Source organism: Schistocerca nitens, chromosome 2, assembly GCF_023898315.1.
Source record: "Schistocerca nitens isolate TAMUIC-IGC-003100 chromosome 2, iqSchNite1.1, whole genome shotgun sequence".
In the NCBI taxonomy this organism is placed as follows: Eukaryota; Metazoa; Arthropoda; class Insecta; order Orthoptera; family Acrididae; genus Schistocerca; species Schistocerca nitens.
The window spans coordinates 325,065,437-325,092,888 of record NC_064615.1 but is presented as its reverse complement, the minus strand read 5'-3'; the positions used below and the strand labels follow the sequence as shown (position 1 = coordinate 325,092,888).

Here is a 27,452-nt window from a genome sequence, read left to right as displayed (position 1 = left end):
CGATGACATTGTAATTCTGTCAGAGACAGCAAAGGACTTGGAAGAGCAGTTGAACGGAATGGACAGTGTCTTGAAAGGAGGATATAAGATGAACATCAACAAAAGCAAAACGAGGATAATGGAATGTAGTCGAATTAACTCGGGTGATGCTGAGGGAATTAGATTAGGAAATGAGACACTTAAAGTAGTAAAGGAGTTTTGCTATTTAGGGAGTAAAATAACTGATGATGGTCGAAGTAGAGAGGATATAGGATGTAGACTGGTAATGGCAAGGAAATCGTTTCTGAAGAAGAGAAATTTGTTAACATCTAGTATAGATTTAAGTGTCACGAAGTCGTTTCTGAAAGTATTTGTATGGAGTGTAGCCATGTATGGAATTGAAACATGGACGATAACCATTTTGGACAAGAAGAGAATAGAAGCTTTCGAAATGTGGTGCTACAGAAGAATGCTGAAGATTAGATGGGTAGATCACATAACTAATGAGGAGGTACTGAATAGGATTGGGGAGAAGAGGAGTTTGTGGCACAACTTGGCTAGAAGAAGGGATCGGTTGGTAGGACATGTTTTGAGGCATCAAGGGATCACAAATTTAGCATTGGAGGGCAGCGTGGAGGGTAAAAATCGTAGAGGGAGACCAAGAGATCAATACACTAAGCAGATTCAGAAGGATGTAGGTTGCAGTAGGTACTGGGAGATGAAGAAGCTTGCACAGGATAGAGTAGCGTGGAGAGCTGCATCAAACCAGTCTCAGGACTGAAGACCACAACAACAACAGCCATAGCACCATGATACATCGCCAGTAATGATCTTTGGTAGAAAATTTGGATCAATTTCAAGCTGTTGATTCAAAGCACGACATGTTTCAGCTCTGTGTTCGTTTTGATTGACAATCAGAATCCGAGGAACAAACTTAGCTGCAACCATTTTCATTCCCAAATGTTCCGTTAAAATTCGCTGAACCGAGCTCCAAGATTTGTGACAGTTGATCAATTGTCTGTCGACTGTCTGTGAGCACAAGCTTTCGAATTTTTCAACATTTTCGTCGATTCACGCAATTGATGGACGTCCAGAAAGAGGATTGTCATCAGTCGACATGTCGCCATTTTTAAACTGAGCAAGCCACTCGCGGACTTGAGTTTTTCCCGTAGCGTCGTCTTGGTAAGCTGTTTTCAACATTAAAGCAGTTTCATCATCATTTTTACCAAGTAGAAAACAAAATTTAACAGCTGCACGTTGTTCACTTAAACTTGCCATCATAAAAAACGGAACAAGAACAAAATAGGCTAGCAAAAACTATCACTGCAGATGAACAGAACAAGCCAGGCCGACAACACAGGCGGCAATGAGTTGCACCATACACGCCTAGCAGAAGGAGTGCGTACTACACAAGCTCCGCACACGACAATGGTATTCCATATTCTTTTTGGTACCCCCTTGTATGGATTTAGAAGCATGGTTTACTGGGAAAAAGATAGATACCGCCTACAGGAAAATTAAAGAGGTCTTTGGGGGAAAAGAGAAAGAACTGCATGAATATCAAGAGCTCAGATGTAAAACCAATCCTAAGCAAAGAAACGAAGCTGAAAGATCGTAAGAGTATATAGGCGGTCTATACAAGTGAGATAAACTTGAAGTTATTATTATAATAAGGGAAGTGGATGAAGATAAAGATGAGATGGCACGTATGAACTCTGAAAGATCTAAGTCAAACAAGGCCCCGGGAGTGGACGATATTCCGTCAGAAAAACTGATAGCCTTGGTAGAGCCAGCCATGACAAAACTCTTCCATCTGGCGTGCAAGATGTATAAGACAGGCGAAGTACCCTCAGACTTCAAGACGAATTTAATAATTCCTATTCCAAAGAAAGCAGTTGCTAACGGATGTGGAAATAACGGAACTATCAATTTAATAAACCAAGCAGTAAAGGAAACCAAAGAAAAATTTGGAGTAGGAATTAAAGTTCAGGGAAAAGAAACAAAAACGTTGAGGTTTGCTGATAACATTGTAATTCTGTCAGAGACAGAAAGGACTTGGAAGAGCATTTGAATGGAATGGACACAGTCTTGAAAAAAGGATATAGGATGAACATCAACAAAAGCAAAACAATGATAATGAAATGTAGTGAAATTAAATCAGGTGCTAATACGGGAATTAGTTTAGGAAACGAGACACTTAAAGTAGTAAACGACTTTTGCTGTTTGAGTAGCAAAATAAATGAGGATGACCAAAGTAGAGGGGATATAAAATGTAGACTGGCAATGGCAAGTAAAGCATTTCTGAAGAAGAGAAATTTGTTGACATCGAATACAGATTTAAGTGTTAGGAAGTCTTTTCTGAAAGTATTTGTCTGGATTGTAGTCATATATGGATTTGAATCATGGACAATAAACAGTTTTGGCAAAAACACAATAGAAGCTTTCGAAATGTCGTGCTACAGAAAAATGTTGAAGATTAGATGGCTAGATCACGTAACTAATCAGGAGTACTGAATGGGGAGACAAGAAATTTTTGGCACAACTTGACCAAAAGAAGAGATCTGTTGATACGACACATTCTGAGACATCAAGGTATCACCAGTTTAGTAGGGAGGGGGGCTGGGGTGAGGGGGAGGGGAGGTAAAAAACGTAGTGGGAGACCAATCAATAGATGAACACAGTAAGCAGATTCAGAAAGATGTAGGTTACAACAGTTATGTGGATATGAAGAAGCTCATACAAGATGGAGTACCATGGAGAGCTGCATCAAACCAGCATTCAAACTGATGACTGCAGCAATAACCCCTCATAGATTAGTTGGGAAAAGAAAGAAGCATAACTGGACACTATGCTTCATTTTTGGACCGTTTGAAACTTGCGTTGCCTGAATAAAATCCAAGTTTGGCACGCAAAAATGTGCTCATTCACCAGGATCCCACACGTCAGCGCTATCTCTGGCGAAATTGCATGAACTGGGCTTTGAATTAGTTCCTCATCCACTCGTATTCGCCCAGATTAGCCCCAATTTACTGCTTTCTGTTCCCTAACTGGAAACTTTGGCTTATTGGGAAGAATTTTCATCAGATGAGGAAGTGACAATTGCAGTCAACGACTATTTTGCAGAGTTTGACAGAACCTATATTTCCAATTGGATTGTAGTCATATATGGATATGAAACATGGACAATAAACAGTTTTGGCAAAAACAGAATAGAAGCTTTCGAAATGTCGTGCTACAGAAGAATGTTGAAGATTAGATGGCTAGATCACGTAACTAATCAGGAGTACTGAATGGGGAGACAAGAAATTTTTGGCACAACTTGACCAAAAGAAGCGATCTATTGATACGACACATTCTGAGACATCAAGGGATCACCAGTTTAGTAGGGGGGGGGGGGGGGGGGCTGGGATGAGGAAGGAGAGTTTTCTACGAGACGTACAAACTATGAGTTTAATAACTCACAGCCGCAAAATACTAACACGAATTCTTTACAGACGAATGGAAAAACTGGTGGAAGCCAACCTCGGGGAAGATCAGTTTGGATTCCGTAGAAATATTGGAACACGTGAGGCAATACTAACCTTACGACTTACCTTAGAAGAAAGATTAAGGAAAGGCAAACCTACGTTTCCAGCATTTGTAGACTTAGAGAAAGCTTTTGACAATGTTGACTGGAATACTCTCTTTCAAATTCTAAAGGTGGCAGGGGTAAAATACAGGGAGCGAAAAGCTATTTACAATTTGTACAGAAACCAGGTGGCAGTTATAAGAGTCGAGGGGCATGAAAGGGAAGCAGTGGTTGGGAAGGGAGTGAGACAGGGTTGTGGCCTCTCCCCGATGTTATTCAATCTATATTCAGCAAGCAGTAAAGGAAACAAAAGAAAAATTCGGAGTAGGTATTAAAATCCACGGAGAAGAAAAAAAACTTTGAGGTTCGCCGATGACATTGTAATTCTGTCAGAGACAGCAAAGGACTTGGAAGAGCAGTTGAACGGAATGGACAGTGTCTTGAAAGGAGGATATAAGATGAACAACAACAAAAGCAAAATGAGGATAATGGAATGTAGTCGAATTAAGTCAGGTGATGCTGAGGGAATTAGATTAGGAAATGAGACACTTAAAGTATTAAAGGAGTTTTGCTATTTGGGGAGCAAAATAACTGATGATGGTCGAAGTAGAGAAGATATAAAATGTAGACTGGCAATGGCAAGGAAAGCGTTTCTGAAGAAGAGAAATTTGTTAACATCGAGTATAGATTTAAGTGTCAGGAAGTCGTTTCTGAAAATATTTGTATGGAGTGTAGCCATGTATGGAATTGAAACATGGACGATAACCATTTTGGACAAGAAGAGAATAGAAGCTTTCGAAATGTGGTGCTACAGAAGAATGCTGAAGATTAGATGGGTAGATCACACAACTAATGATGAAGTATTGAATAGAATTGGGGAGAAGAGGAGTTTGTGGCACAACTTGACAAAAAGAAGGGACAGGTTGGTAGGACATGTTCTGAGGCATCAAGGGATCACAAATTTAGCATTGGAGGGCAGCGTGGAGGGTAAAAATCGTAGAGGGAGACCAAGAGATGAATACACTAAGCAGATTCAGAAGGATGTAGGTTGCAATAAGTACTGGGAGATGAAGAAGCCTGCACAGGATAGGGAAGCATGGAGAGCTGCATCAAACGAGTCTCAGGACTGAAGACCACAACAACAACACATTTTTCTTGCTTTTTTTATCTGATTTGTCAAACCACTAGCAAATGTTACTGTCTTGACATAAATGTGCCGTTATTTGTACAAGTTGCACCATGGTTCAGAGCCCACATCAAACTATAAGTTCCGCTGTAAGTGGCTGCGTAATCCATTTCAAAGGTTTCGCCGACTTTTATGTTATCTGTACTTTTATTTTATTAAAGCTTATCTGATAGTGACTGCCAATACATCAAGTACTTGTATGCGTTTTATTTCTTGAGAGTTACGCTTGGCTGGGCTGACAATTTCACAGACAGACAGCATATCAAAGCGTGCCGAAGTTCACCAATAACTTAATGCAGGTTGTAAAAGGTCTCACCAACGCCACCTAGGACAGTGTTCAGCAAAGGCTGTTGTGTGTAATGGATAGTATGAAGCCGGCCGCGGTGGCCGAGCGGTTCTAGGCGCTTCTGACCGGAACCACGTGACTGCTACGGTCGCAGGTTCGAATCCTGCCTCGAGCATGAATGTGTGTGATGTCCTTAAGTTAGTTAGGTTTAAGTAGTTCTAAGCTCTAGGGGACTGATGACCTCAGCTGTTGAGTCCCATAGTGCTCAGAGCCATTTGAACCATTTGACAGTACGAAGGGACAGCCATCGCAAGGCGACACAATGCAGACAGCAGGTAACGCTGCATCCGTCCGGACGATCCCAGAGGAATTGTTGGAATCCTGCATGAGATGACTGCCGCTTCCACGTTCCTACAGCGTTTTTCTTCAGTGATGGCGTCTTTAAGTATAGTAGAGGTCCCAGAAGGCGGGCAACAATGAGCCTTGGGCAGAGAACGCAGAGAAGATGGCACCAGTCTTCCGATAGGAGAACAATATACTGGTGGATACTACGCAGGCTCTGTCGAAGTTACAGGTATTTATGGTTGTATGCTCTCAGCAGAACAAGGCAGGCGACGTGTGAAGATTTTGTGAGTGTGTGACTGCTAGTTTCTCGTCCTGAAAATACCTGTAGCAGGTAGGAGTCTTAGGAGCGTCGTGGGAAACAATATGCTAACGCGCTACTTTGAGGCACCAACAGGACAGAGCCAAAGCACATTCCTGTATTTATCCGCAGGCCTCCGGGCGCGAAAATGTGGGAATTTGATTGGTCACCCTTGCCTGACGTAGTAGTTTTGGAAATTAATTGAGAAGTGGGAGGACGCTCCAGGAGAACTGACATTTGTCAATGGATGACTGCTCATTAGAGGCTAGGACTGGCTCTCGAACAAGGAGCGAATGTTACGAAGGAAGACAGGAAGAATTAAGGTCACTTCATCTGCTGCTAGTGAGAGAATTATTTCGAATTCTGCTAGAAGAATTAGGTGTGAGAGGTAGTCATTTCACCTTGCAGCTTCACTTGTAGCATGATGTAAGGTTTGCGTTAGGTAGCTTATGGGGATTCACAGGCATCGCCCGACGTAGTGGCTGCTGACAGCAGCACTGGCGGACAACACAACGATGCTGATAAAAAAAAAAGGTAAGATCTGCAATCGGCTGCGGCATATATAGGTCACAATGTACTCAGTAAACGTTAGAGTGTTAATGAGTTGGAGGAAGACGCCCTTGTGACATGCACAATTCTACGAACTCAAATTTGGGCAATCACTGTCGTCAGATTGCTAATAATGTAGTCTTGAATCTCTACCAACCTAGATTACTTGTAACTGTTTCATGCACTTGTGATAATTTGTCAGTGAATACAATTTTATTAAACACGTTTGTGTGATTCTTCAGTGCAACTACTGCACTTGTTTTTTGTACGGATTTATGATGAACTATAGATCTTATGGTAACTTTCACTTCCACTACATTTGCATCTCACCTCGTCACAAAATTAAATTACAGTGTCACTATTCCACCACCCTTTTGAAGTCTATAGGGCCATAATTTAGTGTTAATAAATAAATTCTTGCATAACAACTGATAGTTTATAGTCTTCATAGGGTAGAAGAGCCAAAGAAACTGATACATAGAAATTAAAGATTTGTAAAACTGATGCATCTACCTAATGTCGTGTAGCGCACCCACGTCTGAGGAGTTTGATGCTCAGCGGAAGAGTTTAAACTCAGAAGAGAGCTGCTGGAGCCAGTCTGTAGCAATTCTGGACGTGTGAGGGTCCGCAGCTCGTGGTCGTGCGGTAGCGTTCTCGCTTCCCACGCCCGGGTTCCCGGGTCCGATTCCCGGCGGGGTCAGGGATTTTCTCTGCCTCGTGATGACTGGGTGTTGTGTGATGTCCTTAGGTTAGTTAGGTTTAAGTAGTTCTAAGTTCTAGGGGACTGATGACCATAGATGTTAAGTCCCATAGTGCTCAGAGCCATTTGAACCATTTTTTTTTTTTTTTTTTTTTTTTTTTTTTTTTTTTTTTTGCCGTGTGAGGTGTCGCATTGTCCTGCTGGAATTGCCCAAGTCCGTCGGAATGCACAATGGACATGAATGGATGCAGGTGATCAGACATGATGGTTACGTATGTGTCACTTGTCAGAGTCGTATCTAGACGTATCAGGGGCCCCATATAACTCCAACTGCACACGACCCACAGCACTACAGAGTCTGCACCAACTTGAACAGTCCCCTGCTGACATACAGGGCCCATGGATTCATGAGGTTGTCTCCATACCCGTACATGTCCATCCGCTCGACACAATTTGAAACGACACGTCGGACTAGGCAACGTGTTTCCTGTCATCAACAGTCCATTGCCGGTGTTGATGGGCCCTGGAGAGAAGTAAAGCTTTGTGTGGTGCAGTCATCAAGGGTACACGAGTGGGACTTCGGCTCGTAAAGCCCATATCGATGATGTTTCGTTGAATGGTTCGCACGCTGACACTTGTTGATGGACCAGCAATGAAATGTGCAGCACTTTGCGGTAGGATTGCACTTCTGCCACGCTGAACGATTCAGCGATGTCGGAGATTTGATATTTTACCAGATTCCTGATATTCACGGTACACTCGCGAAATGGTCGTACACGAAAATCCCCTCTTCAACGCTACCTCGGAGATGCTGTGTCCCATCTCTCGTGCGCCGACTATAACACCGCGTTCAATCTCACCTAAATCATAATAATCTGCCATTGTAGCAGCAGTAACCGATCTAACAACTGCGCCAGACACTTGTCTTATGTACGCATTGCAGACCGCAGCGCCGTATTCTGCCTCTTTACGCATGCTTATACCAGTTTTTTTGGCACTTCAGTGTGCATACCGATACAGGTTAATTAAATGGCTCTGAGCACTATGGGACTTAACATCTGAGGTCATCAGACCCCTAGAACAGAACTACTTAAACCTAACTAACCTAAGAGCATCACACACATCCATGCCCGAGGCAGGATTCGAACCTGCGAGCGTAGCGGTCCCGCGGTTCCAGACTGAAGCGCCTAGAACCTCTGGCCACACTGGCCGGCACAGGTTAATTACCTCAAGGCATAGGTGGTGGGGTAGTGCATTTTTGGACTCTTTGTTGTACTCCTTATGCTCTTCTATATGATAGCCTTATCACTGAGAACACAGTAGCTAAGCCTTCCCCGTGCTGCCTGCCGACCCCTAATCTATTTGACTGGCGGTGTGTTGCAGGAGGCCTGCTGACGTGGCTTGGTATGCTGGGACTGACGGCGGGCACGCACCGGCTGTGGGCGCATCGCAGCTACGACGCCTCTGCGCCGCTACGAGCCTTCCTCGCCGCCTGCCACACCGCCGCTGGACAGGTGCTTCCCCACACACTTACTTGCCCTCCTCTAGCACGCATACGAGGGCGTATCCAAAACAAATCGAACTTATTTTTTAATTTATTATTCAAATTTTTAACTCAAAACTTTAATCACCTTCGAAGTACTCTCCACTTGCACTTATATACCTCTCTAATATTTTATTCCATTTTTCCAAACATTATTTAAATTAGCCTTTTGTGCTACTTTACATCGTCTCTTGTCATTATTTTCTTCACCTCAGCAGCTTCATCAAAGCGCTCTCCTTTACATTCTAGGAATTCTCTTTACATTCTAGGAAACAAAAAAATGTCGCACCTGGCAAGGTCGGAGGGGGGGGGGGGGGTGAGGAGCAGGGGTCACACTATTTCTGAAATGATATGACCCCTGCAGGGCTGTATGAGCAAGGGCATTGTCATGACGGAAAAGCCAGTCACCTGGCTGCCACAAATCATGCCGCTTCCGCCGCACACTGTTGCGCAATCTTTTCAAAAACTTCAAGTAAAAAGCCTGGCTAACTGGAATGGAATTTGCACTCTGCAGCGGAGTTTACGCTGATATGAAACTTCCTGGCAAATTAAAACTGTGTGCCGGACCGAGACTCGAACTCGGGACCCTTGTCTTTCGCGGGCAAGTGCTCTACCAACTGAGCTATCCAAGCACGACTGACGATCCATCCCCACAGCTTTAATTCCGCCAGTACCTCCTCTCCTACCTTCAAAACTTCGCAGAAGCCCTCCTGCATACCTTGCAGAACTAGCACTCCTGGAAGAAAGGATATTGCGGAGACATGGTTTAGCCACAGCCTGGGGGACATTTCCAGAATAGAATTTTCACTCTGCAGCGGAGTGTGCGCTGATATGAAACTTCCTGGCAGATTAAAACTGTGTGCCGGACCGAGTTTTAATCTACCAGGAAGTTTCAGCCTGGGTAACTGACGCTACGGAGCATACTTGAATGGACGACTGCTTTCACGTCTAAAAAACAAACGAGCATTGTATTAATGTTCGAGTTCACCTGACGAGCTTTCTTGGGACAAGGCGACTTGGCTGTGGCTTTGATTCAGGATCGTAAGGATAATAACAATTTCGCCACCTGTGACAATTCTTGAAAAATTTTTGGGTCAATTCGGAACTCTTCTTTCAGTGCACAGCATGCTTCCACACTACCATGTTTTTGTTCAGCAGTGAGCACTCGTGGCACGAATTTCGTAGCCGTCCTTTTCATTCGCAAATCCTCTGTTACAATTCGCTACAGCGAACTCCAAATCACTCCCGACAGCTCCACAATTTCTTCAATAGTCCGTCGCCGATCTTCGTTGGGTGATTGCACGAATGTTTTCAACGTTTTCATGTGTTCGAGCCATGGAAGGACGACCAGAACGAGGTTTGTCATCAATTGACATTTCATCATTTCTGAAACTGGATAACCACTGAAACGCTTGAGTTTTCCCCATAGCATTGTCCTTGTATGCCGTTTTTAACGTTTCAAAGAGTTTTTGTCCCATTTTTCTGAGAGAAAAGCAAAATTTCATCGCCGCACGCCGTTCACAAAAATCAGCTATTGTAAAAACGACATTGACACAAATCATACGAAATAGTCGTCGCTATGAACTTTGCCGAAACCAGTCCTGACCTCCTTCAGCGACGGCACTCGGCTTACTGACTGTGGAAGGTTCGCTCTATGCGCTCGTGATAAAACGCGTGCTACAAAAGCTCTGCCCACAAAAAATTAGTTCGATTTCTGTCGGATGGTCCCGGTGGGCCACTTGTGGCCTCAATACCGACTGCTGTGCTTCTGGGTACCCCTCGTGCTTCGCGACACAGTTGACAACTTTTCTGCGAACGACACCTTGGATAAAAAGCTCTCGTTTAGCTTGCTGCGTGAAAATTCAGAGAAATGACTGCCCCCTTGGACTAACACTCCACTGCAACTATATAACAGGGAAACCTCACCTATTAACCATCGAACAGAAAGTCCAACTTCTAAACTTACTAACAGGCCAGACATGGATATATTGACCCTCCCACTGTACTCCAAACCTCCGGAACGTTGATCCGCTGTACCCTCTCCTACACCATAGTTGGCTGGACATCTACACCAGTCAAGTTCTACCACTCCCTCCAAATCCTTGAGCGCCATGCTTTCCACATCAGTTTGCATTCTTCCACATGCATCCTCTACCATCGCATCAAATTACCATCCCTAATCACTGACAGCGAACACCTCCGCATATTCTGCACAGTCCTCAAACTGGAATCCTACAGCTCCACTGTGGCCCCTCAGATCACAAATCCTGGTAGGATTACCAACAAATACCACCATCCTTACACTTACAGACACTCCATACCTCATTCCAACGCAACTTCAACCGACTCCCCCTCACATACAATGAAATCTTCCCCACTGTTTACTTGCCCTATCAATTATAACTTCCCCTTGCTGTCCATCTTCCCCATCCCTTCTTCTCTTTATACTAAGGCCCTGCCTTACATCAAACTCCTCCTCCTTTTCTGTCTTCCTACTATCCACCCCAACACCTACCTTCACTTCCATCGGTACCACCCAACGCATTCCTATATTTGCACCCACATCCTTCAACCCTACAGAACGCGTAACATTTCCCCTAATTAAAATAACTTTTCCCCCTCTGCAGTCGTTCAACTTTTTAGTGAAAATTCAGTGCTTCTTTTTACAGAACATCACCATCATTTCAACGTATTCTACACAAGTTTTATTCTTTTTGTTTTATTTTTAAAAACCGAACAAAACCAACAGTGGAATTTTATGCAAGCAGCATAATAATCCATCCTTTTATTCTTCTTCTTCTTTCGATTTCGGCCATCTTTGGACCACGTTCAACAATTCACTTGCCCGGCTTTTTGATCTTTTTTCTCTCTTCCCAATATTTCCTCATCATTTTCGAATGGTTCCTCCTCCGCTCTTCCGACCATTTCCTGTTATTATTCTTTAGTTTCGTTTCTTCTGGAAAACACTTAATTTCGTTCACTATTTGTCTAAACTTTTTCCTGTCCCTGATTGACTCACGGGTGACATTAAAATAGGCCAAATCCTTTTTCACCATCTGTATCCATTTATTGTTGGTTTTTTCGTTCCTGTTACTATGCTCAAACACTTTTCTTGTTAGTCTGTTTCCATCCATCCTCGACAGGTGACCATAAAACGTTAGTCTGCGTTTACGCATTGCATCACTCACTTTCTCAATAGTTTTGTATATTTCCTTATTATTCTTTAGCTTGTACTCTTCTCCAATCTTTCTCGGTCCTAATATTTTTCTCAAAATTTTCCTTTCTTTCCTTTCCATGTTTTCTATTTCCCCCTTTTTGTTAAGAGTTAGGCACTCCGATGCATACAGGCATTCTGGTCTAATGACAGTTTTATAATGTCTTAATTTAGCTTGAATCGAAATGTTTTTTTTTGTTATATATGTCTTTGGTTTTTTGAAAAGCAAATTCCATTTTCCTTGCTCTCGCCTGGTTTGCACTCTTGTCTAAACCATTCACTTGAATTATTTCACCTAAATACTTAAATTTTTCTACTCTCTTAATATTGCCGTATTTAGTAATAAGATTTTTCTTGTTATTTCTATGATTAGACATATACACGGTTTTTTCAAATGAAATCTGCAGTCCAGCTCTGGCCGAAACTTCTTGTAGTTTCTCCAAGTAATTCTGAGCTATTTCTTCGTTTTCTGTAATTATTGCCAGATCGTCTGCAAAAGCTAAACAGTCCACTTCTATTTTTTCTTTTTTTGTTCCAATTCTGATGTCATTCTTGGTGCCTTTGAGTTCTTCTTTCCATATTCTCAATATCTTTTCCAGTACGCAGTTGAAGAGGATTGGGGATAAACCATCACCTTGTCTAACACCTGTTTTAATTTCGAACTTCCTTGAAATTTCACCCATAAATTTAACTTTGGCCTTACTGTTTGTTAGCGTCTGTTTGATAATTTGAATTGTTTTCTTATCGACCCCAAATTCTTCCAATACTTTCAGTAATGTTTCTCTATCTACCGAGTCGTATGCTTTTATATACTTAAAATAATGTAGATTTTTCACCCATTAATCATATGTGTAACGTCTTTATGTATATTTTAATCTAGTATGCTGCAGAGGAGGATATACCGCTGGCAACCCGTCTCCTACTCTTATAAGGCGGGGAAGGAGGGGGGAGGGATGACATAACAACAACAAAGGAGAAATGTGACTGTCTCCATCATCGTCGTCAGGGGCTCAGTCTGACTGTCGTGAAACTGGCGAGGTTCTTTCATTTATGCCCAGAGGACGGAATCGGATTGGCTGGATTATGTCATTATAATATCTTGAACATTGAGAATGCTCAGCTGGCGACATTTGCGTCTACATATTACATTTGTGTTCGCTGTACATCGTCGCATGCAGTTCCACCATTTATCAGGTGGTAAACTATGTGAAATCTTCCTTGTGATCTTTCTTAGTCAAGCGCACACTTCCGTGGATTGCTAAGTGTACATTTAAGTTGCTATCGCATAGTATAATTTCCAGGGCCTCCCTCGTCACCGAATCCCAATAAGCCTAAGCGTGAGCCAGAATTCTCGTCAGTTCAAACTTAATCTTCTGTTTCTTCATTAGACTGTACGCCCCAATGCATTTTTCCCCAAATATCTGTACTGATGGTGACGACGTTCAACACAGCAATCCGGCTATAGTCCGTATAGACTGCCCCTCTTAACTTACCCGCAAACGGAGAAGTAAGAATCAGTAAATGAAGAGGAACGGTAAGACTCTATCCTAATGTCAGAAGTAAGCGAGGCATTGGAGGATATGAAAAAGAGCAAAGCATGTGGTGTTGACAGTTTCTCAGCAGAAACCTTAACGGGTTAAGGAGAAACAGGCCAGGAGTCGACGTCTCTTCGCAAGTACCTCTACTACAAGAAAAATGACCAGAGGACCTTCTTATACTTTCTTGGAGTTCTGAACAGAAGGCTATAGGAAAAGCTCGAATAAGCACTTGGAGAAGAGCAATATGGATTCGGAAGGGGAAAAGAGACACGAGACGCCATTGGACTTCGGAATGCTATTGGTGAAAGATATATAGAAAATGACAAAGAAAGATTTGCGGCCTTCATAGACCTCTAAAAGGTCTTTGACAAAGTATAGTGGGATAAGCCGGTAGATAGCTTGAAGAGGAAGGGAGTACAGTGGAAGGGCAGAGGACTAACTGCAAAGGTACGACTATTGGAAGACAGTAAGATCGGGAAAGGGGTCATCAGGACTGCTGTTTCTCGCCGATCGTATTTAACATTTATTTGGAGGAAATAGTGAAAAGTTGTTTGGATGGGAAAAGAGGCGCCGGGATAGGTGGACGGAAAATGGAATGCATAAGATTCGCAGATGGCATACAGATTCTCGCAGAAAATGAAGAGACACTGATTCAAATTCTAATTAACCTGAATGAAGCATGTGTAGCAGACAGTATGAAAATAAATAAAGAGAAAACGAAAGGCGTGGTTATAGGCTTAAAGAAAAGAAGAGCTACTTGTAAGTTAGTTCCATGCACTTCGAGGCAAACAAACGTTGCAAGATTATATTCGTCATCGTCATAAGGGACCCAGCACCCAGTTTGATGGTGTGGGCTGTTGTAGTGTTATCTTTCAACTAAAGAATGGAAGACCATATGTCTCCTGTGCTGTCCTGGCCTACAAAAGGCTGCCCTGGACAGCACGTTCTCCGATCTGTCACCCATTGAAGACATCTGGTCGAGAGACGTCTGGCCGAAAGACTGGAACACCACTACTCTCCAGCAACTGCGACTGATGAACTCTGGCACAGAGTTAAAGCACCATGGAATGTCGTAACTTTATCTGTCGCCTAGGCTCAGCTGAACTCTGTGTCACGCCAGGTCAGAGTCGGGGTTGCTGCCACATGTGGCAACTCGTATTCTTGCTGCTATACTGCACGTGCAAAACAAGTAAGATTTCGTTATTTGCTGTCCTTCCTGATGTTGCAGTTTTAATGGTTACCGGTATAAAGGGTGAATCACCTAAAACTTTCACCGCAAATATTTTGATAATGAAAGGCGCCATTGATTTGCAGGTTTCATCGATTGGAATGGTAGGCAGGGGCCCGCCTACGCAACCGATACAGAGAGTGTTACGAGTTTCGGATGTGTATTTATTAAAATAAAGATACGAATATTTCAATGGAACAGTGCCTGTTGACACTATTACAATCAAAGTAGACTAAATTAGTGTTTGTTGCAGGAATCTAGTGCAAGTAGTTTATGAGATATCGTAGTACGAACATTGTAAACACGACAGATCTTTGTCCCATGCTGTAGAATAAACGAGTGTGAATTTCAGTTGGGTGCATTATGTGTAGTCCTACACAGATGTTGATAAGTCGCCGGAGGGTTAGTGTTGTTAAATGAGACACTTCCTAGGTTTGAAAGACAAACAAAAGTTAATGGAATACCTCTGGGGAGGGGGAGGGGCAGGGGGGGAAGGGGGGGCAGGGTGGGGGGGAGGGGAGCACACGTAAAGAACAAGGACGCCCTCTACGCCTGTGGTCAAAATGACCACCAGCAGCGTCAATACAAACTTGGAGTCTGCCATCCAACGATTGCTGCATACGTTCTAGTTCCTACGTTGACTGTAAGCTACGAGCATGTCCGCTTTTCTCGCTTTGGAAAATACCATATTCCAAGCACATCTTACTACGTCCACTCACACAATAAGTGACACGACCGACGCAATGAAATCGCAGTGTAACACACAACACAATGTAGGCGAACAAAACATCATCGCCTCTCATTTAGCAATGTTATAGTTGTGGTCTTCAGTCCAGAGACTGGTTTGATGCAGCTCTCCATGCTACTCTATCCTGTGCAAGCTTTTTCGTTTCCGAGTAACTACTGCAGTCTACTTCCTTCTGAATCTGCTTTGTACGAGGGTAATCCCAAAAGTAAGGTCTCCTATTTTTTTATAAGTACATAGACCTGTTTATTTCTACAATGGTTTACATCAGTTTACAGCTTGAACATTTAGCTATTTTTCGACATAATCACCATTTCTGTCGATGCATTTTTGTAGACGCTGTCGCAGAAAAAGTTCATCGACAGAAATGGTGATTATGTCGAAAAATAGCTAAATGTTCAAGCTGTAAACTGATGTAAACCATTGTAGAAATAAACAGGTCTATGTACTTATAAAAAAATGGGATACCTTACTTTTGGGATTACCCTCGTATATTCATCTCTTGGTCTCCCTCTATGATTTTTAGTCTCCACGCTTCCCTCAATACTAAACTGGTGATCCCTTGATGTCTCAGAACGTGTCCTACCAGCCGATCCCTTCTTCTAGTCAAATTGTGCCACAGTTCTATTCAGTACCCCCCCCCCCCCCCCCATTAGTTACGTGATCTATCCATCTAGTCTTCAGCCTTCTTCTGTAGCACCACATTTCGAAGGCTTCTATTCTCTTATCGTCCATGTTTCGCTTCCATATGTGTCTACACTCCACACAAACGCTTTCAGAAAAAAATTCCCGACACTAAACTGTATGCTCGATGTTAACAAATTTACTTCTTCAGAAACGCTTTCCTAGCCATTGTCAGTCTACATTTTATATCCTCTCTGCTTCAACCATCATCAGTTATTTTGCTCCCCAAACATCAAAACTCATCTACTACTTTAAGTGTCTCATTTCCTAATTTAACTCCCTCAGCATTAGCAATTGGATGGAGCAAACAATTGTTGGTGTTTAAAAAGTTCACAATACGATCTCTCGTAAACTACTTCCATGAGGTTCCTGCAACAAGTACCATTGGCATTCTCATTTACGCTACTGTTAAGATTTTACTGTCAATAAGCACTGTCTCATTTAAAAAATTGTTATTGTTGTAAAAAACTACACTTTCATCAGAGTTTCAAAACCTATGTATCAGCTGAAAATAAGCGCCCTTGCCTACAAGTAAGTTCTATGGAAACAGCGTATCGATAGTGTCTTCCATGTCTGAAATATTTGCGGTGGAAGTGTTAGGCGATTCGCCCTGTATATCCCTTACTGGATGTTTATGAGTTTCTTAACATATTTATGTCCTCCTTGAAAATATTTTTCTGTATTCAAATTGTACACGGTATTGTGTTTCGAACAAACCATATGCTCTTGTCTGCAGACTGAGATTTTCACTCTGCAGCAGCGTGTGTGCTGATACGAAACTTCCTGGCAGATTAAAACTGTGTGCCGGACCGAGACTCGAACTCGGGACCTTTGCCTTTCGCGGACAAGTGTTCTACCACCTGGGCTACCCAAGCACGACCCACGCCCCGTCCTCACAGCTCCGAGTTCTAGTCTCGGTCCGGCACACAGTTTTAATCTGCCAGAAAGTTTGATATGCTCTTGTGTTTTGCTCTCCAAACCGTTAAGCCAACTTTATTCCCAATATCAAATAAAGATTGGTAAGATGGATATAAAACGGATAAACCAAATTCTCAACACCTATCAACAGGCTATGTCTGTACTTCCGATGTAACGACGTTCACAAACTGCAGAGCGCCAACAGAAAAACCTATTCCGTCCCGAAGGCGACAAGGACGGCAATGTGTGCTGCGGGCCTATTCCACACACCCGAAGGATCACTCGGCAGATATTTAAACTCTATAGGAGTCTCTGACAGACCCATCCCGACATTGTTAATTGGCGAGGTACAAAAATATCAGCGTACAATCGCTTGGCAACACTACCGTTTTCTTCAACAACGTAGGCATTTGTCGCTAGATGGAAAATTCTATCGAATGTCAGTAAAAATTTCAGCTTCCCATCTTTGTTATAGATGTGAGACGATGTTCAGTTTTAGTCAAAATTACAAACCTGCTGAAGTCGTTCAGTATGTGTATGAGGGTCCGCCCAGATAGCTGAGTGGTCAGCGTCACGGATTGCCATCCTACGGGCCCTGGTTCGATTCCCGGCTGGGTCGGGGATTTTCTCCGCCCAGGGACTGGGTGTTGTGCTGTCTTCGTCATCATTTCATCTCCGCCCGGCGCACAGGTCGCCCTATGTGGCGACGAATGTAATAAGACCTGCACCAAGGCGGCCGGACCTGCCCCGCAAAGGGCCTCCCGGCCAATGACGCCAAACGCTCATTTCCATTGTGTATGAGGGAAAGCATTTGTTCTTTGGTGAGACAACGGCACATTCGAGGTTTTCATCGGTAGCGAGACATACTCGCGTGATGTAATTGGTATCTTTAACTACAGAGACTGCAATCGGACACATACTCTGAAGTAAAATGTAATTTGCCATAAGTGAGTTTACCACAGGGTTTCTAGGTTAAACATACAACAATATAAAATATAGTAACTTGATAAGTAACTGAGATATTTATTATTTATTGACGAAACATTTCTACAAATATAGTAAAACACAAGCTGCCACCGTTAGTGGTGCGACAGACATCTATTCTGTATTCCACTTCTCTACAAGTATTTTGCAGCATTGCAGGCGTTAACATTTGCGATAGCTGCTCGAAAGCGATGGCGCAGATCTGGTATGAGTAGATTACGAACTAGTGTCTGGTACATTTGATTCTTGATAAACCCGACAGAAAAAAAATCACGTGCTGTAATGTCTTGGCATCCAGGGGAACGAAACCGCTTGTCCCATTTGTTGATTGTTACGTAAGTGGGAACATCGTCAGCTGGCCGCAGTCCATACGCACACCGGAAACGATGTCAGTGTAACAGACGTTAGCTCCGCAAGAGAAAGCACACGGAACACCTTTTGCTGTCGAGTCCTAGTGGCTACTGCCGCGCATTTACACGAACAAAGCAGTTGCGCGTGCCCATGATTTACCAACTGCCCAAGCGAACACAGAAAACATTTTGAGATGCAATACTTGTAGAAGAGGGGGACTGATGACCTTAGCTGTTTAGTCCCCCTTAAACATCCCAACAACCACCACCACTTGTAGAAGCAAACCACCAATAAATATCTCAGTTACGTCTCAAGTTATTACATTTTACATTATTATTTATTTAACCTGGACACCCTGTAGAACTTAGCTGTACGTCAGGAACTGTCTTGTTTGTGACTTTTAAATATGTTTATAATTTTTCTTGGGCTAGTTCCATTCCATGTAAAAATGAGCTGTGTGAAATTTTGGCTCAGTAGGATTAGGGGAACGGTTGTCCCTCAGCCTTAGAAACAGGAAAATCTATAAAAATAAAACCAACTTTACAGTGTTTTACTTGTGCAACACAGATTCGTTTATTACCCGATGTAGGTAGTTTATTTACTTGAGACTCCTTAACTGAATGTATCTTCACGTCACAGATCACAGTGGGTGGGTGTCATGGTGGCTTAGAGAGAGGGCAGGGCGAGTCGAGCCCTTTCCCTGTTACTACCCATCCCGGACCGCCCCTTTATGATATAATTGTGAATGTGTAGTTACGAACTGCTACTGGCTTTCAGTATCGATATCTCTCAAATCTAAGCTCTCAGATTAACTCCTCATCTAATTGGGCTCAAATTTCACCCATGGCATCAGGAACTGTCTTGTTTGTGACTTTTAAATATGTTTATAATTTTTCTTGGGCTAGTTCCATTCCATGTAAAAATGAGCTGTGTGAAATGTTGGCTCAGTAGGATTAGGGGAACGGTTGTCCCTCAGCCTTAGAAATAGGAAAATATATAAAAATAAAACCAACTTTACAGTGTTTTACTTGTGCAACACAGATTCGTTTATTACCCAATGTAGGTAGTTGAGGGATATAGTAGATGCATAGCGGCATTTTGGCAGAGACATCTGATGCGCCATTACGGTCCACGATAGGTAGGTCAGCAGGTCTGTACCTTGCCCCTCCCCCCCCCCCCCCTAAGGCTACTTGTCCTCATTACCCTGCATTTTCCTTTCTAGGGTCATCATAGAAGGGAAGAGTGCAACACCATCATTCATACGTTTGAAGAACTTGAGCAGCAAACTGTACAGATTTTACGTGATGTACCTTGCTCGTTTGAAAGAAATTCGTAATTCACTGCAGGGACGGGTGCAGTGCTGTATCTAAATGAGAGACGATACGTAAAACAGTCCTCTAACATCTGTTTCTACATCTTCATGACGCAAGCTATCTCATGGCGTGGGGCAGAGAGTAATAATTTGTGTACAACTCTCACTTCCCTCTTTTTTTCCTGTTTCAGTTGCGAATGATTCGCGGGAGGAGCGATTACTGATAAGCCCCCCCGCGTGGGCTCGAAGTTTTCTAATTTTATCTTCATAGTCTTTTCTCGAGATACATGTAGGAGGAAGCAATATATTGTCTCCTCCAGGAACGTATGCGCTCGGAACGTTGACAGTAGATCATACGAGGTGTGGCTAGAAAAAAACCGGACTAGTACTGGTGAAACAATAAAACGAATGCAATAAGGCTGAAAGTCGCGTGGCCTGTCACGTGACTCTCGCTCCGCCTACTGCTCGAGTTTCATCTGCCTCCTGCACTCAGTCTGCCCGTGGCGTCTGTTTTAAGTAGTTGACGTTTTGTCTGTGCGTCGGAAAATGTTGAGTGTACAGAAAGAACAGCGTGTTAACATCAAATTTTGTTTCAAACTAGGAAAATCTGCAAGTGAAACGTTTGTAATGTTACAAGTGTACGGCGATGATTGTTTATCGCGAACACAAGTGTTTGAGTGGTTTAAACGATTTAAAGATGGCCGCGAAGACACCAGTGATAACACTCGCACTGGCAGACCATTGTCAGCAAAAACTGATGCAAACATTGAAAAAATCGGTAAACTTGTTCGACACTTTCCTTGTCAACTCCTGTTAACTCAGACACTGCTCTGATTGTTAAACGGCAGTGCATCGAACACTTCTAACGATGGGCCTCCGCAGCGGACGACCCACGCGTGTATTATACTATTGTTAATACCACGACATCTGTAACTACGGTTGAAACGAGCAAATGACCACGGGCACTGGACGTTGGCGCAGAGGCAGAGCCTTGCTTGGTCTGATGATTCGCGATACATTCTTGTCATGCCGATGGGAGAGCGCGAATTCGTCGTCTTCCAGAAGAAGAGTTCCTTGACATCTGTACTGCGGAACGGAGACAATCTGGCGGTGGTTCCATTATGCTCTGGGGAACATTCATGTGGGCATCCATGGGCCGAGTGGAGGTCATGTGAGGCATCATGACGACCAAGGAGTATCGTACACTGGTGGCAGACCACGTATATCCCTTCATGACGATCATGTTTCCCGACGGCAGTGGCAATTTTCATCAAGATAATGCGTCATGTCACAAGGTCAGGAGCGTTATGGAGTGGTTCGAGGAAGACAGTGGCGAGTTCCAATTGATGTGCTAGCCCCCCAACCCACCAGATCTGAACCCAATCGAACAAATCTGGGATGTGACTGAACATGACATCACAGCTCATCGCCACCCTCCGCAGAACTTACGGGAATTAGGTGACTTGTGTGTGCAGGTGTGGTGCCAACTTCCTCCAGCGACCTACCGAATCCTCATTGCTTCCATGCCACGACGCGTCGCCCTTGTTATCCGAGCCAGAGGTGGCTATTAGGTAGGTGGTCATGATGGTCTGGTTAATCAGTGTGTAACTGGTTAGGCCGGAGGAAGACAATGGCAATCGGACGATGCCTAGTAAAAGAAAAATGGTTATTGGCTACTGGGGACATGTCCTAATTACGAAAACGTAATTCCTATCAATTATGCCTTGATCTGATGACGCCTGCATTGACTCCCTGTTTGGAGAAACTCAAACCATTTCGTCGACTCACTGTGATAGAAGACACGTGTTCGAGATTGTTGCTTAGCAGCCTCTCAGGTTTTCTCTGCATAATTGATTAATAGTGAACGTCCGGATCTTCAGTCAAATTGTTGTTTCCATTTTATTCAATATTTCGACGACCAACCCGTCGCCTTCTTCAGGTGCCTCAAGTTCTACTGTTTTGTGTACTCACTGTCTGGACTCCAACAAGACTCTGAACTTATATTGGTCTCGCGTCGCAGTTTAGAGCCGAGTTCGACTCCCAATGCCCGCTACGCCCTTGCATATTCTTTTGTTTCACAGCCCGACTGATATTTCGTGAAGAACACATCCTCTCGGCGTTTCCAATTTCTGATGGAGGTGATGGCCGGAAAAAATCTTGATAAATTGATTGCCAGACCCCAAGCCTTGTTTAAATTGAAACATCCGTCCCTTCCCGCTTCCTAATTTCGATGCACTCGTTAATTAAGCCCTCCCAAAAATTTGGTCTTGGTTGCATGATACTGATCCATTGTATTTAATTTTGTTACTATACTTGTGGAAGCATGGTTTCTAGCGTATTTCATTTCCGTCAGTAAAGATAATGCTAAAGACGATCTAGGTCTCTGAAAGCCGGGCGTGTACCGTATTGGATGCGCATGTGGCATGTCTTGGGTAGGGGAGAATAATAGAACAGTCACTAAGAGATGCAAGGAACATCAGCGACACACACGACTAAAACAAATGAACAACCAGTTGTCACCGGGAACTGTCTCTAGTAAAACTATGAAATACGATGAGACAAGAACTACGTTGAAAACGTCAAGTTTCTGGGACGCCTTAATTAAGGAGTTTACCGAAATAAAATGTCAGAAAATCTAATAAACAAGGCTTGAGGTTTGAATTTCATCAAGGGTTCCGGGTCCAGCACTCAGTTCATTAAAATTTCGGCGGCCGTCAGATGCACCACAACAGGGAAATGCTGAGAGAATATGCGTTTCACAGAATGTCAGTGGGCGCATTGAAAAACAACAGACTATTATCAAATTGCGTAGTGGGCGTCAGGAGTCGAACTTACATTTATAAATATCTACATCTACCTAGTACCTACTACTACGCAAGCCACCGTACGGAGCATGGTGGAGGGTACCTTGTTCTACTACTAGACATTTTCTTTCCTGACATTTTCTTTCCTGTTCCACTCGCAAAAGGAACAAGGGAAAAACGACCGTCTATATGCCTCCGTGCGATCCCTAATTTCTGTCATCTTATCTTCGTGGTCCTTGCGCGAAATGTGCATTGGCGACAGTAAAATCATTCAGCAATCAGACTCAAATGCCGATTCTGTAAATTTTCTCGTAAGTACCTCGCGGTAAGAATATCGTCTTATCTCCACGGATTCCCATTCGAGTTCCCGAAGCATCTCCGTAATTCTTTGGCGGTGATCGAACCTACCGGTGACGGCTCTAGCAGCTTGCCTCTGAACTGTTTCGATATCTTCATTTAATCCGACCTGGTGTGGATCCCACATACTCGACCAGTATTCCAGAATGAGTAGCACTAGTGTTCTGTACGTGGTCTTCTTTATAGATGATCTACACTTTCCTAAAAATTCTCCCAATAAACCGAAGTCGACCATCCGCCTTCCCTGCTACGGTACCGCCGTTGCGTGGCCGTTGCACTTCATATGGTTGCGCAACGTTATGCCCGTATGTGTAATCGACGCGAATGTATCAAGCAACACACTCCTAACGCTTTATTTGAACATCACGGGATTGTTTTTCTTACTCATCTGCGTTAACTTACATTTTTTATACATTTAGGACAAGCTGACACTTATCATAACAACTAAAAATTTTGTCTAGGTCATCTTGTATCCTCCTAAAGTCACTCAACGACGATCCTTCCCGTACACTACTGCATCATCAGCAAACAGCCGCAGATTGCCACTCACCCTGTCCATCAGATCATTTAATAACGGTTCTATAACACTTCCGTGGGGCACTCCTGACGGCATTCTTGAAATAGCGGCGTGAGGTCGACAATAGTTCACAATCTGGTTCGAGTCTAGTACACATAACAGCACAACTCGAAGCACCTGAAGAAGAGTACTGGATCAGTCATCGAAATATTGTCCATAAAGTGGAAACGACAACTCGGCAGAACACTCGGAAGCCCACCGTTAGTTGTTGCATATTGGCTCTGGCTGACGCCAGTTACAGTGCATTCGCTGGGCTCTCTCCCTTTGGATTCACAGCGCGGATTGCTTAGAAAACTGGCCTCTATTATGAAATGGAAAAGACCTCCCTCCTGGGGGCGTAAGTAGCTCTCCAGGGGAGTGACGTTGTGGGCCTCCACCTGTTGCAGGGCAGCATCTACACGTGGGTGCTGGAGCACCGCATGCACCACAAGTACCACGGCACTGACGACGACCCGTTCAACTACCGGCGCGGCTTCATGTTCTCGCACGTGACCAGCCGCCTGCTCAAGCCACACCCACGCTTTCAGGAGGTCGCCGCCACCATCGACATGAGTGACATCGAGGCCGACTCCATCGTCATGTTCCAGCACAGGTGCGCGCGCTGGCCGTTCGCCGCAGTGCTGTTATCCTTCCGCCGATTGCGGCTGTTCAGATTAGAGATATATGTTTTCGTTCCATTTATCCATTTGACATTTTCAAGATCGTAGAACATGTTGTTATGTATTCAGTGCAAAAACTGTTTTGATGCGGCTCTCCACGCCATTCTGTCCGGTGCAGGCCTTTTCATCTCTGCATAACTACTACAACCTACACTTATTGACACTTTCTTACCGTAGTCAGGCCTTGGTCTCCCTCTACAAGTTTTACGCCACACTCGCCCCCAAATTCCTTCCATTATTAACTGATGACTCCTTGAAGCCTCGGAATGTGTCTATATCAACTGATCCCTTCATTTTGCAAAGCTGTGCCATAAGTCTCCTTGCTCCCCAATTCTGTTCAGTACCTCCTCCTCATTTATTCATTATATCCATCTAATCTTCAGCATTCTTCTGTAACAGCACATTATCTTCTTGTCTTAACTGTTAACTATCTACATATTACTTCCGTATGAGGCTACACTCCAGAGAAATACCTCCACAAATTACTTTCTACCATTTAAATTTACATTCGACGTTAATACATTACTCTTCCTCAAAATTGCTGTCCTTGCTGTTGCCAATCTGTATTTTATAGCCTCTTTTTTCAGCCATCGTTTATTGTACTACCCAAATACCAAACTGATCTACTACTTTACTACCCAAATACCAAACTGCACTATTACTTTTAGTATCTCACTTCCTACACCAATACCCTCAGCATCGGCTGATTTAACTCGACTATATTCCATTACCTTTGTTGTACTTCTGTCGATGTACGTCTTGATCATTTGCAAAATGCCTTCTGTTCCGTTTAAATTCACTGCCAAGCCCTTTGCAAACTGTGAAACAATTATAATGTCATCAGAAAGCCTCAAAGTTTTTTATTTCTTCCCCCCTGAACTTTAATTGGCTTTCCAAATTTCTCCTTTGTTTCCTTACTGCTTGCTCAATTCACAAATTGAATAATATCGGGGATAGACAACAATGCCTCAATCCCATATCAGCTATTGCTTCTCTTTAATGTCCTTAGACTCTTATACTAACGGTAGCATGCTTTCTGTACAGGTAGTAGACAACCATTAGCTCTCAGCGTTTCTTCCCTGCTACCTTCCGAATTTGGAAGAGTGTATTCGAGTAAACATTGTAGAAAGCTTATCCTAAATCTACAAATGCTACAAACTTAGATTCGGTATTGCCTCGTGTGTTCCAAAACTTCCCTGAAACCCAAATCAATTTTCCGTGAGGTCTTATCGTATCATTCTTTCCATTCATCTGTAAATAATTCGTGTCTGTATTTTACAACTACTACTAATTATTCCAAATTATTTGCTCAATACGAATTTCATAACGTCAGCTGCAATGGGTATCGACGTATTACCCAACTGTTACATACGAGAATTTGTGCCGGAGCGGGACTCAAGCCCAAATTTACCACTTATCGCAAATGGTTGCCTTTCCAGCCTGGTGCAAACCTCCGTATCTCACTCTTCACTTCCTTATATCGTAGTCTTATCTACGCCTCCCTTTAAGTTCGCAACATTACTTGATTTCCGCTTAGGGAGAATGACACCACCACAAGGAATCGAGACCACGTTTATCTTGTGCACACCGTCTCGTCTTACGATACTTGCATGTGATTTGATGATCAACAGCTATATGAAATACAGGGTTAGTCAAAATTATGTTAATTCACATATGCCAGAAACAATTTGTTAACTTTATATACATGTATAAACGAAACACATCGAATGTGTTAAATGATACGCTGCAAGTGTTAAATACTCGTACTTGCGAACTCAACCTGTTCGCCATCGCGTTCAGCACGTAAAAACCAACGATTAACAGCAGCATTTAAAGCCCGTACACACATTTCACTGGGAACTGATGATATCATACCCAATATACGGTTCTTTAGGTCACTGATGTCGCGAACTTTCCTGCAGTAAAAGCGCTCCTTAACCAAGCCCCATAACCAGAAATCACATGGCTTTAAGAAGATTGTGGAGGCCAACACAGTCCATCGTCCAAGAAACGTCGCATCGAGATAGTCTCTAATAGTACGGGGCCCATTGTGGTGGAGCGCCATCTTGTTGGAAATTTCTAGAGCTAGCTCATCAATGATGTACTGCTGCAACATCTGAAAGTAGGCGTCAGAAGTTACTGTTGGTGTATCAAAAAAAGTAGGGTCCAATTACTCCAGCGGCGGTCACAGCGCATCAAAAATTCACTTTGGGGGAGTCACGTTCATACTACCGGATGACTCGTGGGTTTTCGGTGGTCCAGAAAATCGTGTTATGTCGGTTCACAAATCCACTTGTGTGAAAAGTAGCTTCATCGCTGAATGCCATTACATTCAGAATATCTTCCTGGATATTCGTAATTTCAGCTAAAATCGGAAAGCATTCCACTCGCTTACGTTTCTGCGCCATTGTTAAAGCTGGGCGACTTGGATGTGGCATGGTCTCATCCCAATGTCGTGTTCCAAGATACTCCACAGTGTTTATTGAGGAATTCCTGTTTCCAAAATGCAGCGAAAGACTCTGCAGCACTGCTTCTTGTGCGACAGCGATGTTTTGCTCACATCTTCCTGTTCTTAGCCGTCCTGCATTGCCTCGGTAGTCATTAGCTACGGATTCAGCATCCACAAACTTCTTGTAGATGCGATACACTTCCACCAATCTTGCTGCAAATCTTCTTTTCTCCAGTGTAATTCGTTCAGCTACTGTGCAACTAAAAACAGAAGAGATTGAAGACGTTACAACGATCAGTTGTGCGACAGCTAAAAAAAACGATATAATACATGGTACAATATATTTCAATAAATTATTTCTGCTCTCTATGTGTTATGTCCATTTCAGTGTCAACATATTTTTGATTAGTCCTGTATTATCAGGATGAAATGTTCACTCTGCAGCGGAGTGTGCGCTGATATGAAACTTCCTGGCGGATTAAAATTGTGTGCCGAACCAAGACTCTTACTCAGGACCTTTGCCTTTCGCGGGCAAGTGCTCTACCGCCAGCGAAAGGCAAAGGTCCTGATTTCGAGTCTCGGTCCGGCACACAGTTTTAATCTGCCAGGAAGTTTCAACCCAGTGTTATACCAAATTATTCGCTGAATGCGTATGTCATGGCTGACTGTCAAAAATATGTATCGTAAGCCGAGTCGGGGCATACTTGCGGTGGTGTCGTTCTCCCTGAGCGGGAGTCAAGTAATGTTGCGAGCTTAAAAATGGTTCAAATGGCTCTGAGAACTATGCGACTTAACCTCTGAGGTCATCAGTCGCCTAGAACTCAGAACTAATTAAGCCTAACTAACCTAAGGACATGACACACATCCATGCCCGAGGCAGGATTCGAACCTGCGACCGTAGTGGTCGCTCGGTTCCAGACTGAAGCGCCTAGAACCGCATGGTCACTCCGGTCGGCACGAGCTTAAAGAGAGACGTACATTAGACTACGATATAAGGAAGTTCACAGTGACGTATGGAGGTTAGGATTGGGCTGGGAAGCGTGCAAGGCCAGCCGAAATGGTTAAGGCGACCACTTCTCGTAAGTTGGAAATCTAGCCAATAGTCCCAATTTGGTACAAGTTCTCGTATGTCACAATTGGGTAATACATCTATACCCATTGTATCTGATGTCATGGAA

General features: G+C 43.4%; 1 protein-coding gene across 1 annotated transcript in view; it reads left to right on the top strand.

Moving 5' to 3' along the window:
- The window catches only part of LOC126236123 (acyl-CoA Delta-9 desaturase), a 160,698-nt gene that overhangs the window by 94,475 nt on the left and 38,771 nt on the right, over positions 1-27,452 (top strand). The window contains exons 3-4 of the mRNA XM_049945197.1: positions 8,295-8,425; positions 23,553-23,758. Coding sequence (XP_049801154.1) covers positions 8,295-8,425; positions 23,553-23,758 — 337 coding nt within the window. The remainder of the gene's footprint in view (positions 1-8,294; positions 8,426-23,552; positions 23,759-27,452) is intronic.